The sequence below is a fragment of the Marmota monax genome, unplaced genomic scaffold (assembly GCF_021218885.2).
Source record: "Marmota monax isolate L192 unplaced genomic scaffold, Marmota_monax_Labrador192_F-V1.1 WCK01_AAM20220418_F8-fsc00087, whole genome shotgun sequence".
Taxonomy (NCBI): Eukaryota; Metazoa; Chordata; class Mammalia; order Rodentia; family Sciuridae; genus Marmota; species Marmota monax.
In genome coordinates, this window is record NW_026693476.1 from 6790318 (window position 1) to 6811075 (window position 20758).

At 40.1% G+C, this 20758-nt stretch overlaps 2 protein-coding genes across 3 annotated transcripts in view; one reads left to right on the top strand and one right to left on the bottom strand.

The window, feature by feature from the left end:
• Positions 1–20758, top strand: part of St7l (suppression of tumorigenicity 7 like) — a 166249-nt gene that overhangs the window by 139706 nt on the left and 5785 nt on the right. Inside the window, exon 15 of one of the 2 annotated variants that reach the window (XM_046458248.2) lies at positions 12624–14864. The exons of the other annotated variant lie outside the window; for it this stretch is intronic. Within the exon in view, the coding sequence (XP_046314204.1) occupies positions 12624–12848 (225 nt within the window). The 3' untranslated portion in view covers positions 12849–14864. Of the gene's footprint in view, positions 1–12623; positions 14865–20758 lie in introns of those variants that run through there. 2 annotated transcript variants of the gene reach the window in all.
• Cttnbp2nl (CTTNBP2 N-terminal like) overlaps positions 16184–20758 on the bottom strand; it is a 58714-nt gene continuing 54139 nt past the window's right edge. The window contains exon 6 of the mRNA XM_046458246.2: positions 16184–20319. Within this exon, the coding sequence (XP_046314202.1) occupies positions 18838–20319 (1482 nt within the window). The 3' untranslated portion in view covers positions 16184–18837. The remainder of the gene's footprint in view (positions 20320–20758) is intronic.

Here is a 20758-nt window from a genome sequence, read left to right on the forward strand (position 1 = left end):
AAAGAGAATTGATAGCAGTATTGTCTTCTGATGAATAAACACAGTATCTCACTCCATCTACTTAGATCTTCAATCTTGTCAAAATTTCATGGTATGTTATTTCATGGTATTTCTAAATTTCATGTGTTTGATGCTATTGTAAATAGTATTATTTATTAATTTCTTTTTCCAATGTGCCTATAGAGAAATAAAACTGGGCTGGGGCCAGGAGTAGTGGTACATTCCTGAAATCCCAGCTACTCAGGAGGCTGAGGCAAAAGATTATAAGTTTGAGGCCAGCTTGGGTATCTTAGTGAGAAGCTGTCTCAAGATAGAAAGAAAAAGAGGGCTGGGGCTGTAGCTCAATGGGAGAGAACTTGCCTTGTATGTGTGAGGCACTGGGTTCAATCCCTAGCATGGTGAAACTGTCCCCTCCTTCCACCATCCTCATTTTTATATACTGATCTTTTTTTAAAAAAAATATTTATTTATTTATGTATCTTTAGTTTTTTTTTTTTTTAGATAGATACATTAGTTTGTTTTTATGTGGTGCCGAGGATCGAACCCAGTGCCTCATGCATGCTAGGTGAGCACTCTACCACTAAGCCACCACCCCAGCCCTATATATTGATCTTCTATTCTGCAATCTTGATAAATTCATTTATCAATTTTAGTAACTTTTTAAAAATATAAAACCTATCAAATTTTCTATGGAAATGACTATGTTGTCTGCAAATACAAATGGTTTTACTTCTCCTTTTACAATATGGATGTCTTTTATTTCTTTTTCTTGCTTTACCACACTGGCTAGTACCTTCAGTTAATGTTTAGCTAAAAGTGGAGAAAGTAGATATTCTTACATTATTTCTAATCTTGGGAGAAGCATTTTGTCTTTCATGATTAAATTTGCTGTAACTATAGTTTTTTCCCTGGTGACTATTATCAGTTTGAGGAAGTTCCCTTCTTCCTAGTTCACTAAGCTTTTTATCTGCAATGGATATTAGATTTTTTTTTGTCATATACTTTTTATGAATGCATTGACACGATCATATAATTTTTCGTTTTTGGATTTGTTAATATGGTGGGATACATTTATTGTTTTTCAAATGTTAAACCAATTTTGCTTTCCTGCCAACCTTCAGTTGGTCATTTATGTGAGATATATATATTTATATAATCTTTTTACATTTTGTTGGGTTTGATTTGATAAAACTATTAATTTTTGCCTCTTTTTTCATTAGGAATTTGGTTTTAGTTTTGTTGTCAAATCATGGCTTTGCCTTATAGAATAAGTTTGGAAGTGTTTCAACCTTTTTAATACTCTGGGAGAGTTTTTGCAATTTTTTTATAGTACCATTTGATGAAGCTTTATTTAATTTATTTATTTGTATGTGGTGTTGAGAATAGAACCCAGTGCCTCATACATGCCAGGCAAGCGCTCTACCACTGAGCCACAACCCCAACCCTGCAATATTCTTTTTTTCCTTTAAATGTTTATAGAATTCACCAATGAAACTATCTGGACTTGAGGTTTCTTTGTGGGAAAGTTTTAAATTAAGAAGTTAGTTTCTTTCTTTTGTAGGGTACAGTGCATGCCAGTTACTTATTTCTTCTTCTGTAAGCTTTGGCAGTTCATCTTTTTTTTTAAATAACTTCATTTTATTTATTTATTTGTTTATGTGGTGCTGAGGATTGAACCCAGTGCCCAACGCATTTGAGGCAAGCGCCCAACCACTGAGCTACAACTCCAGCCCATGGTAGTTTGTCTTTCAAAGAATTTTTCCACTTCATAAAATTTGTTAAATGATTTTACAAGTTGTTAAATTGGCATGAATTTTTTCATAATATTTTATTTTTTCTCTTAATATCTGTAAAATCTGTAGTAATGACATCTCTCATTCTCTTTTTTTCTTTAATGTTGGGATCAAACCCAGGATTTTACACATGCCAGGCAAGCACTCTACCATTAGGTCACATTCCCAGCCCTCCCATTCTTGATATTGATAATGTTCTCTTGTTATTCCTGATCATTCTGGCTAGAGGCTTATCAGTTTTATTGGTCTCAAAAAACCAGGTTTTGGGTTCATTGATTTTTTTTTTCTCTATTGCTTTTCTGTTTTCAATTTCATTATAAAAAGTTATAATTGACTTTTTTCTGCTTACTTTAGGTTTAATTTGCTCTTTGGGGGTCGTAGCTCAATGGTACTTGCCTAGTATGTATCAGGCCCTGGGTTTAATATTCCCAGCACTGAAACAAACAACAACAACAACAAAAACCAAAGCAAAACAACAACAAAACTTACATTGTATATATTAAAAGTATAGAGTCAATGATTTGATATAGTGTGAGGGATTCATCACAATCAAGCCAACATATTCATTGCCGCCTATTGTTGTCATTTTCTTCTTTCCCTCGTTTCTTTCCTTCTTTTTTCTTTTCATTTTCTTTTTGCTGTAAGAACACTTAAGATCTACCCTATTAGCAAATTTCATGTATACCGTATTATTAACTATAGTCATATTATCGGACATTAGCTCTCAAGAACTTGTTTATCTTGCATAACTAAAACTCCATTCCCCTCGCCCAGCATCTCCCCATGCACTCCACCTAGCCCCTGGTAACTACCATTCTACTCTCTGTTTCTATGACTTTGATGAGTTTAGATTTGACATGAGTGATATTATGCAATAGTTGTCTTCCTACATCTGGCTTATTTCACTTACTATCATGTTTTCCAAGTTCATTTATGTTGTCACAAATGGCATAATTCCTTCTTTTTTATGCTTATCTAAATTTTTTTTTCCAGTAATGGGGTTTGAACCTTGTGTCTTGCACGTGCTAGGCACATAGTGTACCACTGAGTTACAATCACAGCCTTCCTTTTTAAAAATAAAACTTATATTATTCCAGTGTGGTGTGTGTGTGTGTGTGTGTGTGTGTGTGTGTGTGTGAGGGGGGGGTGTATAGTCATGTTTTCTTCATCTATTCATCCATTCCTGGACATAAAGTTGGTCATATCTTGCCTATTTGAATTAGTTGAAAGGAACATGGGAGTGTAGGTATCTTTTTGAGCTCTTGATTTTTTCTTTTCTATTGAGGTGACTATGTGAATTTTTCCTTTTTATTAATGGATTGTATCACATTGTTTAATTTGCATATGTGAACCATCCTTGTACCCCAAGAATAATAAAATAAGCAAATAAATAAATCATAGAGCTGGGAGTATAGTTCAGTGGTATAGAACTTGCCTAGCATGCATGAGATCCTGGATTCAATCCCCAGCATGGAAAAATAAATAAATAAAATAGTATAATAAATCACACTTGGTCATTGTGTGTGGTTCTTTTAACATGTTATTAAGTTTAGTTTGTGATATTTTTATGCCAGTTTTTTATTTGTTCTTTCTAGTCATACATAGCAGTAGAATGTATTTTGACATATTATACATATATGGAGTATAACTTCCCATTCTTGTGGTTATACATGATGTGGAGTTACACTGGTTGTGTATTCATATAAGAACATAGGAAAGTTATGTCTGATTCATTCTACTGTCTTTCCTATTGCCACTCCCCTCCCTTCCCTTTTGTCTAATCCAATGAACTTCTATTCTTCCCTCTACCCCCTTATTGTGTGTTAGCATCTGCACATCAGAGAGAACATTTACCTTTGGTTTTCTGTAATTGGCTTATTTTACTTAGCATGATAGTCTTCAGTTCCATCCATTAATGGCAAATGCCACAATTTCATTCTTCTTTAAGGCTGAGTAATGGTGCATTGTATATATGTACCACATTTTCTTTATCCATTCATCTGTTGAAGGGCACCTAGGTTGGTTCCATAGCTTGGCTATTGTGAATTGAGCTGCTGTAAACATTGATGGGGCCACTGCACTATAGTATGCTGATTTTAAGTCCTTTGGGTGTATACTGAGGAGTAGGATAACTGGATCAAATAATGGTTCCATTCCAAGTTTTTTGAGGAATCTCCAAATTGCTTTTCAGAGAGGTTGCACCAATTTGCAGTCCCACAAGTTTGTTGGTATTTTATTGAGGAATTTTGCACTTATATTCATTGAAGATATTGGCCTGTAGTTTTCTTTTGTAGTATTCTTCGATTTTGGTGTTAAGTTGATGATGGCCTCAGAGTGAGTTTGGAATGTTACCTCTTTTATTTTTTAGAAGAGTTAAAGAATTGGCAGCTGGACATGGTGGCATATGCATATAATTCCAGCAACATGGGAGGCTGAGGAGGATCACAAAATTGAGGCCAGCCTCAGTTTACTCAGCGAGATCCTGTCTCAAAAAAAAAAAATAAAAGGGTTGGGGATATATGTAGCTCAGTGGTAAAGTGACCCTGAGTTCATTCCCTAGTACCATCAGAGAGAAGAAGGAGAAGGAAAAGAGGAGGAGAAGGAAGGGGAAACATTCTTTAAATGTTTGGTGGCATTTACCTATGAAGACATGTGGTCCTGAACTTTCTTCTGGGGGAAATTTTTTGTTGATTTGATCTTATTTGTTTTCATCTGTTTTTTAGGCTTCCAGTTTCTTCTTGATTCAATTTTGGAAGTTTGTATATTAGGATTATTTCTATTTCTTCTATATTATCCAGTTTGGGGTCATATAATTGTTCATTATAGTTTCTTGGAAGTCTTTTAATTTCTGAGGCATTTGTTCCAGTGTTTTCTCTTTCATTACTGACTTTTATTTGAGTCTTCTTAGTTAATATTACCTAGGGTTCATCAATTTTGTTTATCTTCTTAAAATAACAAATATTGAAAAAAATTGGTTTTTTTGAGATGGGGTCTCACTATGTTTTCCAAGTTGTCTTTGAATTCACAATCCTCCTGCCTCAGTTTCCCAAGTAGCTAGGATTGTAGGCACATGCTATCACTCCTGGCTAAATTCTGGGTTTTGTTAATATTTTTTTCATTTTTGTATTCTTTATTTATTTCTGTTTTCATGTTTATTATTTTCTTCCTTCTGTCAACTTGAACAGAATTTGTTTTTTAATTTCCTAAAGAACAAACAGATTGTTTGAGAGTTTTCTTCTTCTATTTCTCCTTATTCTTCCTCTTCTCTTCTTTTTCTTTTTGAAAAGCAATCTTGCTATACTGCCCAGGCTGACCTTCAACTCCTGGGCTCAAACAATCTTTCTGCTTTAGCCTCCGCCAAGTAGCTGGGACTAGGGGCAGCTACCACTATGCCTGCAGCACTGGGAACTGAACCCAGGGGCATTCTACCATTGAGCTTTATCACCACTCTGATCCCTACCCTATAAAAAAGTTTTTATTTTCATACAGGGTCTTGCTAAGTAAACCAGAGGCGCCTCTAACTTGTGTTCCTCCTGCCTCAGCCTCCTGAATAGCTGGGATTATAGGCATGAACTATCACACTCAGTTCTGGCTCTTCTTTTTGAATGTTGGCATTTATTACAAAAACTCCTCTCTTATTACTACTTTTGCTGTTTCACATAGGTTTTTGTATGTGTTGTTTGTTTCAAGATAATTAAAAATTTTCCTCTTGGAAATTTTAAACAACCTGATGGTTGTTTAAGAGTATGTTGTTTAGTTTTTGCACATTATAAATTTTCTGTTTTTCTTCCTGTTATTGTTTTCTGTGGTTGGAAAAGATACTTGGAATGATTTTGACTTTAAATTTGTTATGACTTATTTGGGGACCTAAGGTGTGGTCTATCCTCGAGAATGTTTGTGGTGCCCTTGGAAAGATTTTTTTGCTGAAGGGTGAAAACGCAAGAAAACTTTCCTATTCAGTTAGGTCCATTTGTTCTATAGTGTTGTTCAAGTCATCTGTTGATCGATTTTCTGTTTAGGTGTTCTATTCATTATTATAAGTGTAGTATTGATGTCCCCTACTTGAATTATATAGTAGTCTGTTTCATGTGTTTTCTATCAATATTTGCTTTATATAATTAAGTGCTCTGAGGTTGGGTACATATATATTTATAATTGGTATATTTTCTATTAAATATACTCTTATTAGCTGGGCATGGTGGTGCAAATCTATAGTCTAGTTACTCAGGAGGCTGAGATGGGAAGATCACTTGAGCACACAAGTTTGAGATCAGCCTAGGTAACATAGTGAGACCTGTCTCAACAAAAACAAAACAACAACAAAAAACAAACAAAGGCCCTTTTGTCATTATATAACAAATGGCCTTCTTTATCTCTAGAGATAGTTTTATATTTTAAACCCATTTTGTTTAATATAACTATAGCCACTCCCTCTTCCTTTTGGTTACTATTTATGTGAAATATCTTTTTCCACTCCTTCACTTTCAGCTGATATGTCTTTTTAAAAAATCTATTTCTTCATTAGATTTTTAAAAATAACTTTTCTGGATCTTGGTTTTTAAAAATCTATTCAGCCAATTAATGCCTTTAAATTGTTAAATTTAATCAATTTATATTTAATGTAATTATTAAGTGAAGACTTAACTATTGCCATTTTGTTAATTGTTTTATTTTTTACAGTTGTATTTGTTCCTTTCTTGCTGTTTTCCCTTGTTATTTTTATTTTTATTTTTTTTTTTTGAGGTGGCAGGATTAGTGTTTTGTTAAGTTGTTTTGGATGTGAGTATAAACCCAGGTTCTGTTATTTTATCTTGACCAGAAGAAAACTTCTCTAAAATTACAAACATAACTTTGACTCCCCACTCTTTGATTATATCTTTAAAGGTATGGTGCATTTATAATCATACACACTATGTTACTGAGTGTTACTGATAGGAGAAATATATTGGCTAGGCATTCATGAGAAATTTATTGCCTACTCATAACTTTATATATTTGATAACGGGGAATTTTCTATAGACCAGTTCTGGATCCACATATTAAAAACCTTTTTCTCTGCCATGTCCCACTTTACTTTTAGCGCCAGGTGCAATAGGATATAGTCATAGAATACCATTTTTGGCACTTTTCCTCATGTCATTTGTAAGGTGAAATAGCACAATGATTGACAGGAGGGTTCCTAGAAGCTAAGCCTGTGCTGGCATGGCTAATCAAAAGTCAACTAATTCTGCATGGAATGACTGCAGGTCATATGATTTGAACTAAAAAATAGTTCCCCTTGGCTGGGGTGTAGCTAATTGGTAGAGAAAGTGCTTATCATATGCAAAGTCCTGAGTTCAATCCCTAGCACCAAAAAAGAAAGGAGGCAAAAAGAAACCCCCTCAAACCTGCACACTAGTCCCCCATTCAATTCACCTTTAACTAAATTGCAAAAGTTCCCATGGCCCCTACTCCAAAGCCACCCAACATGGGGGGAAGTATAATATAGGAGAAGAGTGAGGAGACAGAACTGTTAACTGGTTGCAGTTAAGATATCTTAGTTTTGAAAAAAAAAAAAAAAAGGATAATGCCCACATGACTTGGACCCTGTAGGGCTTGGAAGGGGCTGTGCCCACGATAGGCCTTGAGGCTCTAACTTCATTAGCTTTGTGGTTAAGTGTGCCCCTGCTCATGATGTCCCCTCATTTCAGACTCCTGGTGGCCCACCCAAGAGAGTTCATTTTCTTCCCCTAGGCAGAGCATGTCCTCCCTGTTCCTCTTATTTCTCCAGGTTTACACTCCCACCCCAGACCCTCTTACCAGAAACACCATGTCTGTTTGCAACTTGGTATATTGTAAATACTGTTTTTTGGTTTTGTTTTTGGTGCTAGGGATTGAGCCCAGGGCTTCATGGAATCTATCCTTCTTATTGCCTGGAGTGTCCTTCATCTTTTCTTCACCTAGGAGCATCCATACCTCCTTCAAGGCCAGCCAAGTGTCACTTCTTGTGTGAGATCTTCGCTGACTCTGTTGGGGATTAGAGTCCACCTAACACCTTGTTTTATGTTTGTCTCTCCCACCAACATCTAAAGTCCCCTAGGGACTGTAACTTATTTATTTTTCCATCACAATACCCAGGGCAGTACCAGGCACCTAGTAGGACAGTGGCATGGATATTTGGATAGATGAACTCTTGGTTTTCCTCCTAGAGTGCTGGCTCTTGCTTATTTTGGTTCACTCAAGGTTTTTTAATTTTTAAATTCTTTTTAGTTATATGTGGCATATCATACATATATGGAGGGTAACGTCCCATTTTTGTGGTAGAGTTTTGTATTTTACAGCATTGGTAGGGTAGAAGGAGCAAAACATTTTTGAAGCACAATTAAATAAGTATTGTCAGTCAGCCTGGCCCCTCTTTAGCAGCCACTGAGCATCTGTCTACGAGGTGTCAGTCATTGTCCTGGGAGCTGTCACTTGTTGAATGCTTACTTACGCCAGGGACTATTTTAAGTTTTAAATTTGCTCATTTAAGGGTCACAACAATCCTGTGAGGTGGTTTCTCTTCTCTCTCTCCTTTCAGGTAGATAGGCTTTTTGTATTCCTTAGAGAAGGCTGCTGTGCTTTGGGTTTAGCCACCAGAGAAGCTGCTGAGCATGGCTTCCTGCCTGAGGCCCCGCGCTTTCCCCGGGGCAGGTGCGCGGCCAGCCCTTGGGAGGGAGATTCTGCTTCTGCCTCTCAAACACCAGGGGGCGCGAGCCACCCAGCTTTCTGAAGGAGGGCGGGGCTGCCAGCCGGGAGGAGCCGCCGGGCACCGAGCACGCGGGACTGGTTCAGAACCCAGCGTCTCCAATCCAGAGAGGCAACCTCCCCAGCCCGCCTCTGCCTCGGAGTCAGAGTCCAGGGAGAGGTAATCACCAAGGGCTGTCTGTGGGGCACAAAACCCCCGGGGAGCGGCTCTGTACTATCTTTATGTGACTGATAACCAAGAAGGAGGCTTGCTGACTTGCCCAGAGTTGGACAGAACTACAAGGCTTTCTTTCTTCAGGGTTTTTTTTTTTTCGTTTGTTCAAACTCCGTTTTCATCCCTTGCTGTACAGAGTGTAGGTATACCCTGTGAGCCTACCCAAGATCCTTCCCGCTTCTGTTTTTTAAAATCAGGTGCTTCTTGAGCTGAGAGAGCTACTTAGTGTCTAGCATGTCCAAGGCCCAGAGTTCAATCAGGTTTCTTGAATCTCTAGGACCATGGATTTCCCTGCCCTACAGACCCTCTCAGCCACTTGGCACCCCATCACCTATTTGGACACCTGCTGTGTCCTGCCCAGCACTATGCTTGAGATGCCACCTTTATGAGACCTCTTCCACCCTTAGAGTGTAAATTCCAACCCTTAGCATGACTCTTGACACCGGGCCAGCACTTAATAACCATATATGCTGAATAAATGAGGGCTGGGCACAGCGCATCTGCAGCTCAGGGCTGCAGAGATGGCAGCAACAAATACCCTTGGATATGTGATTGGGGACTTAATAGCTTAACGTTTCTATTTTGTTCTCTGTCCTGTTTGTAGCTAGCTGGATTGCCAACTCTCAGAAGGCAAGGATGAGAAATGTGGGTGTATGTGTGGGGAGTGCTGGGGGAAAGAGAGAGGAGGCACAGGGCAGGGAGCAGAGCTTTCCCATGGCAAGAATAAGGCCCACATAGAGTGAGGGATTCAAAGATGCCAAGATCTGAGTTAGAGCAGAAGGAAAATGAGCCCTGAATGGGAGCCTTGTGTGTGGCCCTGTGGCGCTGACTCACCACAACTCAGGAGAGGGAAAACACGCAAGGGATGAAGAAGGGCCTGTGTGTGCTTTGTCACCACCCCCAATCCCTTTGGGTTAGGGGCCTCCTGAGGACACCCATCTGCTCTGAGGCACCGTCCTAGAAGGCTTTGATCTGGGTTAGGTGGGTAGGGAGGAAGGAGAGTGCACACTAAGTTGGAGGGAGATATGGAAGTTTTGAGAATTCACAAGGCCATCCCTGGGAGAGCTGTGGGCTTGAGTTCAGGTGGAGGACGAGGCGGCACCTCTCCTCAAGCACACAGCAGCCCCTCCACTGGCAGGCGTGGCTGGCCAGACATTCAGGAGCAGGGAGGGGTAGATGCCAGAGCTCCTGTGACTTCTCAGCTACACCTGAGGAGCCAGGCATGCCTATGAGTAAGTTCTTCCCAGAGCTGATGCCAGACAGAGGCACAGCCTGGGAGCTGAGCTCCACCATCCTCTCCACTCCCACCCTCACTCCAGCTGTCAAACCTGTTCAGAGAACAGGACAGGATTTTTGTGGCAACAAGTGTGGCAGGCAGCCAGAAGCCCGAGCAGAGGGCAAGGGCTGGAATATGGGGCAGCCCAGGTGAATAAGATCAAAGGCAGACATTGTGGATGGAGTTGAGGAAGGAGTGCCTGAGGAAGCAGCCAGGGCCGGGCTAGGATATCGCTGGTCCCAGGCCAGCCTAGGAGGAGCTGAGGCCGACCCGGGGAGCCAGACTGATGACTGACTGGGCTCTACCATGAACTAGACCTGTAACCTTGGGAAAGTCACCTAGCCTTTTTAGGGCTCATTCTCATCTTATTAATATAAGGGAGCTAGAATTAAGGGATTCTAGGCTTCCTGTAGCTCTCGTATTTGATGACTCCATGTGTAGGCAAATCAGCCTTAACTTTCTCCTCATAAAACCCAGTCCCTTCAGTATCCTGTTTCTAGCCGAAGGTTTCAAATGTAAGCTAATAAATTAGGGGATTCATATTTAGGTCTATGACTGATGATAAATTACTCTTCTTTTTAAAAAAACAACTTAGTTGTAGATGTTGACAATACCTTTGCAGTTTTTTTTTTTTTTAATGTGGTGCTGGGGATCGAACCCAGTGCCTCACACATGCTAGGCAAGTGCTCTACCACTGAGCCACAATCCCAGCCCCGATATAATATTCTAAACTCCCCAAATGTATTAGTTGGTTTGTTCCAGGGCTTTGTGCATCCTAAGTTTTATCAGCAAGCACATACCAGTGTGGCCAGTAAGAAGAATGTGGCTTTGAAAGCCAAATGTACAAGGGTTTGAATCCTAGCTTTGACTAAATCTCAGCCCTGCTCTGTTGTAGGACCTTGGGCAATTTATTGTGTCAGGATGATATATTCTTTGTCAAGTAGGGATGATGTACTGTCCTCTCCCCCCACCCCCACTGGGGATTGAGCCCAGGGCTTGTGCATGTTAGGCAAGCACTTTACCACTGAACTACAGTCCCCACCCTGACCTCTTTTAGTAGCTGTGTAGATTAAATGAAGTAACATGCAAAATAATTTATGAAGAACATGGGCCCATATAAATATTCAGAAAATGTGCCCTCCCTCTTTTAGAAGACTTAATTGTAAGCAAAAGGAAGCGTAGACTCTGGGATGGAGATTAGATGGCAGGAGGCTTCTTGGACCCATGGGATCCACACCTAGGGAGCAGAAGGGAAAAGGGGCCAGGATGTGAAAGATTTGAGCTGCAAGTCCCAATAAAGGTCTGAGCCAACCCTGCAAGGGGTATTAAAGCTGGGATGACCCTTCAGAGTTTCCCATCTAGGACAAGGAGGCCAATATAAACTTCATACCTGTTAGTCTTTGTATATAAGCTGCACGTGGAAGGAGACATAACTTGGTCAAACTGACTTTTTTTTTTTTTTCCAGTTAAGGCAGCTTCTCTAAGGTGCTATAGCTGAGGGCCATTTACTGTCAAGCATTCCCTGTTCCTAGGGAACTATATCCTTCATTGAGTTAGTGGGAGTTTTTTCTTTTTGATGGTGCTAGGGATTGAACCCAGAACTATGAGCATGCTAGGCAAGTGCTCTACCCCTAAGGTACTTTATTTTTACATATATATATATCTTTTTTTTTAGTTGTAGGTGGACACAATACCTTTATTTATTTTTATGTGGTGCTGAGGATCGAACCCAGTGCCTCACGCATGCCAGGCGAGTGCTCTACCATTAAGCTCCAGTCCCAGCCCTATTTTTACTTTTTAAAATAAAAGACAGGGTCTTGCTAAATTGCCCAAGCTGGCCTTGACATTGTAATCCCAGAGTGGCTGGGATAGGCGTGTGCTACCATGCCCGGTTGGTGAGCAGGATTCTTGTCAGATTAAGTAGATGACTCTCCAGGCTAAGGCCTCTCTAGTTTTGACACTTCCCAGTAGTTTCTTAGTGCCATTTCGCAGTGTGGACAGAGCCATGTGATTATTCCCTGTCTCCAGTCTCCCTGTAATAAAGACACTGAGGCCTTGGAAGAGCAAAAGCTGCTTTCACATCCCTCCAAAGAAATAACTCACTTGCCAGTGTACCAGGACTCATTTCTTTCTTTTTTTTTGGCGGGGGGGGGGGGACCAAGGATTGAACTCAGGGGCACTCGACCACTGAACCCACTTCTCCAGCCTTATTCTGTATTTAAAAAAAATTTTTTTTGTAGTTGTAGATGGACAGCATGCCTTTATTTTTTTATGTGGTACTGATGATCAAACCCAGTGCCTCACACATGCTAGGCAAGTGCTCTGCCCCTGAGCAACAGCTCCTGCCCCTATTCTGTATTGTATTTAGAGACAGGGTGTCACTGAGTTGCTTAGTGCCTAGTTTTTGCTGAGGCTGGTTTTGAATTCAAGATCCTCCTGTCTCAGCCTCCAGAGCTGCTGGGATTACAGGACTTATTTGTTTTTAAAAATTTCATTTCTCTCAGTGGCTAATCAAGAGGTAGAGAGTGTGAAGAAGGGCAGTAGGGGACATATATGGGTTATGTACCATTTTGCCATCAAGAATCTTTCACAGCCTACCTTTGCATGTTCCTAGGTCATTCCTACAAGTTACCAGAAAATGTTCTGCAGAGTGTTGTGGCTTCTTACAGCAGACCCATCCTTGAGAAAAGAATCTTTAGTGACTGTCATTCTCCCTCAAATCAGACTCAGCTTGTGGGGACTTCTTGTGCCTCTACCTCTGACCTCATCTTCAAATCAAGGCAAGCCAAGTGAATCAAACAAGGAGATATTGCAGAACCCTAGGCAAACAATGCTTTGATGAGAGAAGACTCATCTTCTCTTATTTTTTTCTTCCACCACCTATGAGCTCCCACAGTGTTCTTTCGAGGATCACCTTCAAAAACTATATGGCTTTTAAAGCTCACGAGCATTGTTCTATCAAACTGTTTTCCCTGGAATCATCTAACTTTTTGTTAGTGTTTTGCTCTCAACTAAATTTAGAGTACCCTGAAGGTAGGGAACAGGTTTATACTTGTGTCTTTCTAAATAGTTACATTGGTTTCTGGCTTATCTTAAGATACTCAAACACTGGTTGTTTGACAGGAATAAATAATTAATAAGATCTCTTTCTCTCTTTTTTGTGCTTTACCACCAAATTACACCTCTTTTGTTTTAAAGATAAGATCTTGTTAAGTTGCTGAGGGTCTCACTAAATTGCTGAAGCTGGCCTTGAACTTGTGATCCTCCTGAGCCACTAGGATTATAGGCATTGCACCATAGGCTAGGGTATTTTTAGTAAACATTTTTAACAACTTTATTTTTCTTGTATATATGCCACCCTATGACTTTTAGAAATAAATGAATAGGGGCTGGGGATGTGGCTCAAGTGGAAATGCGCTCACCTGGCATGCGTGTGGCCCGGGTTTGATCCTCAGCACCACATACAAAGATGTTGTGTCCGCCGAAAACTAAAAAAATAAATATTAAAAATTCTCTCTCTCTCCTCTCTCTTAAAAAAAATGAGACAATAGAGGCAAAAGAATTAAAAAAGAAATAAATGAATAAATAAATGCAGTTGTGTTTTAGTAGTTAAGATTTTAACATACATTCAAGAATATAGAACAGAGCTGGGTGTGGTGGCCCATGCCTGTAACCCCAGCAACTTGGGAGGTTGAGGAAGAAAGACTGCAAGTTCAAGGCCAGGCTCAGCAGATTAGGGAGACCCTATTTCAAAAACAGCTGAGAAAAGCCAGGAGCACTGGCATATGCCTGTAATCCCAGAGGTTAGGGAGGCTGAGACAGGAGGATCATGAGTTCAAAGTCAGCCTTAGTAACTTAGTGAGGCCCTAAGCAACTTAGTGAGTTCCTGTCTCAAAATCAAATATAAAAAAGGGCTGGGGATGTCGTTCAGTGGTTAAGCACCCCCTATGTTCAATTCCTGGTATGTTCCCCCACCCCCAGCAAAAAAACAAACCAAAACAACAACAACAACAACAACAACAACAAACAATTAAAAAAAAAACGAGCTGAGAGTTTAGTTCAATCCCCAGTACCCACTGGTAGCCATCTGTAGCCTGTAGATTTTTACTGATTAACTTTGCCTCATCTCTCCTCCCAACAATGGCCTTTTGGAATTAAATTGAGGACATCTCAAGAGTTTTTCATTTAGCAATAGGTTTAAAATCCTGGCTGTCACTTACTAAGGGCCCTTGAACAAATTTCTTGTTCTCAACTACTCATCAGTAAATGGGGATAATACACCTCTGAGCATCCTTGGGAGGATTATTAAGGTAACAGGTATGTGAAAACACTACCATGATGCTTGGTACACAAGCCAGCCCTCTTGATCCAAATATCATTGACATTCTGGCAAACCCATTTCAGAAGCTAAGACATCTCTTCAGGTCACAAGTGAATAACAAGTTCTGAAAGAACAAATAAGGGCTATAAAGCATTATAAAAATGTGACCCTAAAGGGCTAGGGCTATATGGCTCAGCAGTAGTGCACTTGCCTAGCATGTGTAAGGCACTGGGTTTGATTCTCAGCATTGCGTATAAATAAATAAAGGTCTATCAATAACTTAAAAAAATATATATATATATAAAACGTGACCCCAAGCCAAGCATGGTGGCACACTCCTGTAGTCCCAGCAGCTTGGGAGGCTGAGGCAGGAGGATCGGAGTTCAAAGCCAGCCTCAGCAACTCTGCGAGACTCCGTCTCTAAATAAAATACAAAATAGGGCTGGGGATGTGGCTCAGTGGTTGAGTGTCCCTGAGTTCAATCCCCGGTAACCCCCGCCCCCACCACCACCAATAAAGTGACCACAGAGCACCTCCATCAGCTGGCCCAACTCTCCATGAATCTTTTTTTTTTTTAAGCAGAGTTCCTTGTTTATAGTTAAGCATAATGCAGTTGGGTAGAACCATTACCCCAGTCTCCTTCCTCTTTTGCTTTTACTAATGATTTGTCCATTGATAATGTGAAAAGATAGGTGGACAGGCTCTCAAATATTCTTATCTAGTTTAAATAGTAATTAAATTAAAAATCCTGTGGAACAATGCTCATTGCCTACCTCTGAATCACCATGAAAACAGGTTCTTTTTTTCTTTTTGTAGTGCCAAGGACTGGAACCTAGGGCCTTACAAATGCTTGGCAAAAAAAAAAAAAAAAAAAAAAATGCTTGGCAAGTGCTCTACCACTAAGCTACACCCCTAGCCCCCACATCCTATTTTGAAGCCAGCATTTCAAGACATTTGAAGTTCTTGCTGTGTGGTGGTGCATGCCTATTATTATCTCAGTGACTTGTGAAGCCAGTTGCAGCAACTTAGCAAGGGTTGGGGATGTAGTTTAGTGGAAAACTCCCTTGGGTTCAATAATCCCCAGTGTGTGTGTGTGTGTGTGTGTGTGTGTGTGTGTGTGAAGAGTGAAAGAGTGCTGTTTTAAGGACTAAACATCAGAAGCACTCTTAATAAATTCTTTCTTCCTTTCACATATATATATATTGACAAGGCAGCATTCAGGCTGTCATGGGAAACCGGATATAGCTAGTGTTTGTTGAAATCATCATTAATTGGCTTAAATGCTGGAAACTTAAGATATGTAAACATGCACAGGGTTTGAACATCTTTTGTACATCAAAGGATTTTTCAAGTGCTCTTGTCTGGCTCTAACTTGCATTGCAAACAGTGTGGCACTAGACTAGGAAACAAGGAATGCATTAGTCATATGGGAAATAAGAGGCCAGGATAAGATCAGGCATTCTTATGCTGGAGTACATGACTCAACAATGGCTTCAAGTTTTTGGTTCCTGTGAAGCTATCAAACAAATTTTGTATACAGGCATATCTATTTTTTCTGGAAACAGAGGCTATAGTTTTCTAACATTTCCTAAAGGCCCAGAGCCCCCAGGATAGTTTTAACAATTTACAGACTGGATAACTAAAATATTTTCCCCTAGTTCTATGGTTTGAAAGAAAATAAATGTCCCATTATGAGGTCTAACCTGGATGGGTCTGTCGACTTCATCTGGTTTTTCAAAGCCATCATCAAGTCCTTCCTCTGCACCACCACCCCCCGCCCCTTCTCAAAAAATATGCCCAAATTGTGCAACATTTTTCACTTCGTATAAACAAGACTATTTTCCCCCAGACAGTATGATTCAACTTGTTTTAATGTAATCTGCTATAAAAATGAATGAAGACTTCTGCATGGTACATTTGGCTTTACAAATATGTTAAAGATTGGTTAATGCTTATATGTTGCACATCATTACAATCTGTTGACCAGTAACAGCTTTTTCAACGTGGGTTAATACCAAAATTGTGAATTGTGGAACTTTTACTTAGCACATACACACACAACCTACGGCAAACTTAAATACTAATCTATAATATCTAACTTGAATTACTGGATCCATTGCAGGATTGTGCTTATTTATCTCAGAAGATAGGCAACTAGCAAAAATACACATTTCTCTTGCATATCCCCACTCCCATATTACACTGTAAAAGAAATACATTATTCAGTGCACTTCCTAAGAAATAAACTTCCTTATAGCATCTCTATATATATCTATCCCAAAACAAAGGAAGAGCACAATGCAACTTTTAAGATTACCATTTAAAGCAAGAGAGGTAATAACTCTGGCACTGTAGCCTTCCATCCTATTTAGAAGGCTCAGCTATTTTATCAACACTGTTCATTTTGGCTATGTAATGGAATGAAGTTTAACATGATAGCTTTGGACAGTTTAAGATACCCCCTCATCATTTTGATAGATACTCTGGGGCATCAATAGCATTTTCTTCTTTTAATGTATTTGACTTAATCAAATTATTAGCTGTGGAGTCATTTGTATACTTTGTTGTGATTTATACATTAATTTTCACAATTGCCTTTCCCCTCTCAACTTAGATTAAGAAACAGAATTAAATTATAGCAGGTTAGGGGCTGCTGGAGAGGTTGGCTAGGAGAATGTATGTGAACATGAAGGCCTCTTTCTCCCTGTGGATACAAAAATCATATAACCACCATGTCTGAACTGAGAGTGGAGTCCCTGTTTGGAAGACGGGAATAGTCAGATTCTGTGGACTTGGTCAGGAGTATACTAGCCATACAGTTCCAAGTCTTGAGGCTTCTGTCTTCACTATCATGGACATGGCAGTTTCAAGAATCAAAGAGGTTGGAAATTAGCAGCTTGCAAGCTAAATCCAGTTGCAAAAGCGTTTGTTTAACCAGTGGTACTTATACCACTTTTGAGTCAGTTCTTGTTATTTAAAAATGAGAAAGTTTCTCATGAAAACTTGGATTTCATAAAAAATTGGAAGAGCTGGTAACCTGTGTCTAGCATTCTTACACAGCAGCAAGCAGCTGGAGCTGAATGGGGTGGCCCTTTTAAGTGGGGGTGGGGCACTTCAGTTTGCTACATGTTCCACAGCACCAAGCGGTTTGACATCACTTGAGGGAGTGATCACTCATTCACATGAACAGTTGAGTTCTGTGACACTGGGGTTAGTTCAGCTGTGCCTTTTTATGATGCTGAGGACAGGCTTCATCTGGAATCTCTCCGCTTCCCTGTGGATGAGATTCCTCCTTTGATTGGGTCCCAGCCATATTTAATTGCTTTGGTAGGTAATCTTAATATGCAATTCTACTTGTCCTTTATGCTATATTACAAACTCCAAAGATATAATCATACTAATATTTTTAAGTGTTTTTAAGTGTGTGTATGTTAAAATGTAAAGGGGTATGTATCTATACAGATATATGTATATTTCCATCTAGGTAAAAGGTAATTTGGTTCCACAGATACAGACAAGTGCTGGCAGCTTAGAGAATAAATGAAACAATTTGGTAAATCCTGTATAGTTCTGACTTACAATATTAGGAAGAGAGTGAATTTTAAGTTATTGCTTCTTGATTACAGAATAAAGATTTCATTCTGTTGCAAAACTTTTATACAAAATGAGTAACCTTTCCTATTCAAGTAAAAGCAATCAGAAGTTCCTTACACAACAACAGTAGATGCTTGAAGACATTTCTGAATGGAGGTGTGATTTGATTTCATTCTATTCAAGAATTTATGCAGGAAATTGGGAACGACTTAATTTTTCAAAAGTGTAAGAAAATCAGCACCCCAACTCTTTAATGCTCAAGAGGGTTTCTCAAGGGCTCTATAAAGCTTTGCTTTATGGAGAGTTCACACCCACATTTAGAAGGATTCCCATCCTACTTATGCAGCCTTGTTTTCAGAACACAAAGCTTGTATTAAAATAAAAAAAAAAAACAGTAAAAGAGGATTAAACGCAGTGTTGGTTTTTAACATTCAGAGTTCACAGAGGATCTCTTTCTGCAATTAAATGATCCATTTTGTTTTTGCTGCAGAATCACATTCATATGGCAGTCTTATTTCAGGCACTTTTAAAACATGTTCATCTGGAATAAAAATCTGCATGAACCACTTCTGCATAATTCAAAATGAGTGTTGAGTAATTCTGGTCCCGAAATAAACAGCAGATCACCACCTGGTACTCAATTAACTTTCTTGATCACAACATTAGGGTGATTGCTGAACTTGAATATTTTTGCAATGTCTTTCTAGCTTCAGTACAAAGATGTGAGCCATACAAATCCAAACTACTCAGTTTCTACTTAAAAAAATACAAAAAGGTAAAATACACTAAATGTATTATACAGATGGTTTCAGCTACTATCAAAATAAATAACATAATCTGACTCAATGGTCTCATTCTGACCTCTTGGACGAAATCTGATGGAATGTCAGATTTGGAGACTCCCTCCTAGGGACTAGCTGCTGGTAGGCAAAAGTATCTCAACGTCCTTGCCATTGGCTACCACAGCATTGGAAGAGCAGCTGCTGGCAAGGTCTTCTGTGGTGGTCAAAGAGGATGCCTGGGAATGCGTTTTGGTCAGTGGAGTTGCAGCAGATGGAGAAGGGGTGAGGCCAGGTTTTTTGGGTGGGATAGGTGGAGGGTTTCCTCTCTCAGCTCTGGGGATGGTAGGGGACTTGATTCCTGGAGACAGGGGGCTCAGAGGACTGGATACTTTCCCTGGAGTAGGTGAATGGCTGGTGTCACTTCTTGGGTTGGCAGTGTTGGCCAGATTTCGATAGTCTGTGCCAAAAGGAGAACTGTTGGGAGAGACGGGCTTGATTGGCCCTTGTTGGCTAGTGAATCTGGAGAGCACCTGAGTGACTGTGTTTCGGGCCAGCTGCTTGGCAGCAGAGTTATCTAAGAGGGTGGGGGATAGATCCCTGGATGGAGGGCTCTGTAGACCACTGGCTTGTTGGTCCTGGTCTGCTTGGGACTGAAATTTGTGCCGGGCTGCATGGAACCTCTGGTTGATCCCTACCTGGTAGGATGACTGGTAGCCAGGGCTGCTAGCTGACGACCCCAATAACCGTTTAGTTAGTACTGGTGAAGAGCAAGGAGAGGAAGTTAGAGAGGAGGAGGCAGTGCTGCTGGGAGACAGTGAGCTGCCACTGGAAGGGAGGTGACTGGGCATTGGGGCTGGAGTCTCAGTTCCTATAGGACACCCACCATTTTCCACTAGTTTCTCTTGGGTCAGTGCTATAGATTTCTCTCGCGGAGGCACTTGGTTTTCTACACTGCTGCCTGCTGTCAACTCCCTGGTAGTTTGTATCTCTGGGTCACAATGGCCATTGGTTTTTGCATAAGAGTAAGGAGGAGTGGTGGGACCTGGCAGCCCCGTGTTTGTTGGCTTGGTTATGCTGCTCCCATGGATTCTTTCTGCCTGAACACTCTCTGTTTGGCAAAATACAGACACTAGCATGGGAGGCTCCGTTGCTGTGCCTTTGGACATAGTTACTGGTTTCTTCAATTGCTCATCACTGATACTGTGCTGGTGGGAAGCCTCTAGGTCCTTCACTATCTTCTTTAAACTTTCCATCTCTTCCTTCAGAGTTTTGGTCCGGTTCTCTTCTCGGTTCAGTTTTGCTCTCAGTTGTTCCCTTTCAATATCAAACTCAGACAATTGCTTCTCCACCTGGGCCTCAGTCTGCAAGCCTCTCTTCCTCTCTGCTGCTAACTCCTCCTCCAGTTTACTCACCCGGCTCTTCTCTTTCTCTAATTTCAGGCTCAGCTCTCCGGCCTTCTGCCCTTCCTCGGCAGCCTTATTGGTGGCTTTCTTGCACTCAAGCACCAACATGGATGAGAGCTGCTTGTGGCGGGAGCGCTCCTCTTCCAGCTGACTAGAGAGCTTCTTTTGCTCTTTTTCAAACTTTTTTACTTGGGATTTTTCAAATTCCAACTAGAAAAAAATGCCACCACATATCTTGATTAGAGTATGAAAACAGAGATACACTGAAAATTGAGATTACTAAATAGATTGTCCTGGCTGCCTATTACCTGGTGCAGGGTTACTATGAATGCACACACTGTGATTTCATCTTTGATAATTTAGGGGGCACTTCTAGCTCTTAATTATTTCAGGGTCATTAGTGAGAATTTAATGATTCCTTATGTTTCAGGTGTGTGTAGAATACATAGAACCCATGAAAACAAAACAGAAAACTATTAAGCCAGATTTTGTGGTGAATGCACAACACAACTTTCAAATTTCAACAGTAATTTTCTCTGGTTTTAAAAATGAACTAACATAAATGATTGCATTTGAACCATACTTTTCATAGAAATGTAGTCTGTTTTGTCTTCCCAACTTTATTTACTGCACAGAGTGAATGAGAGGA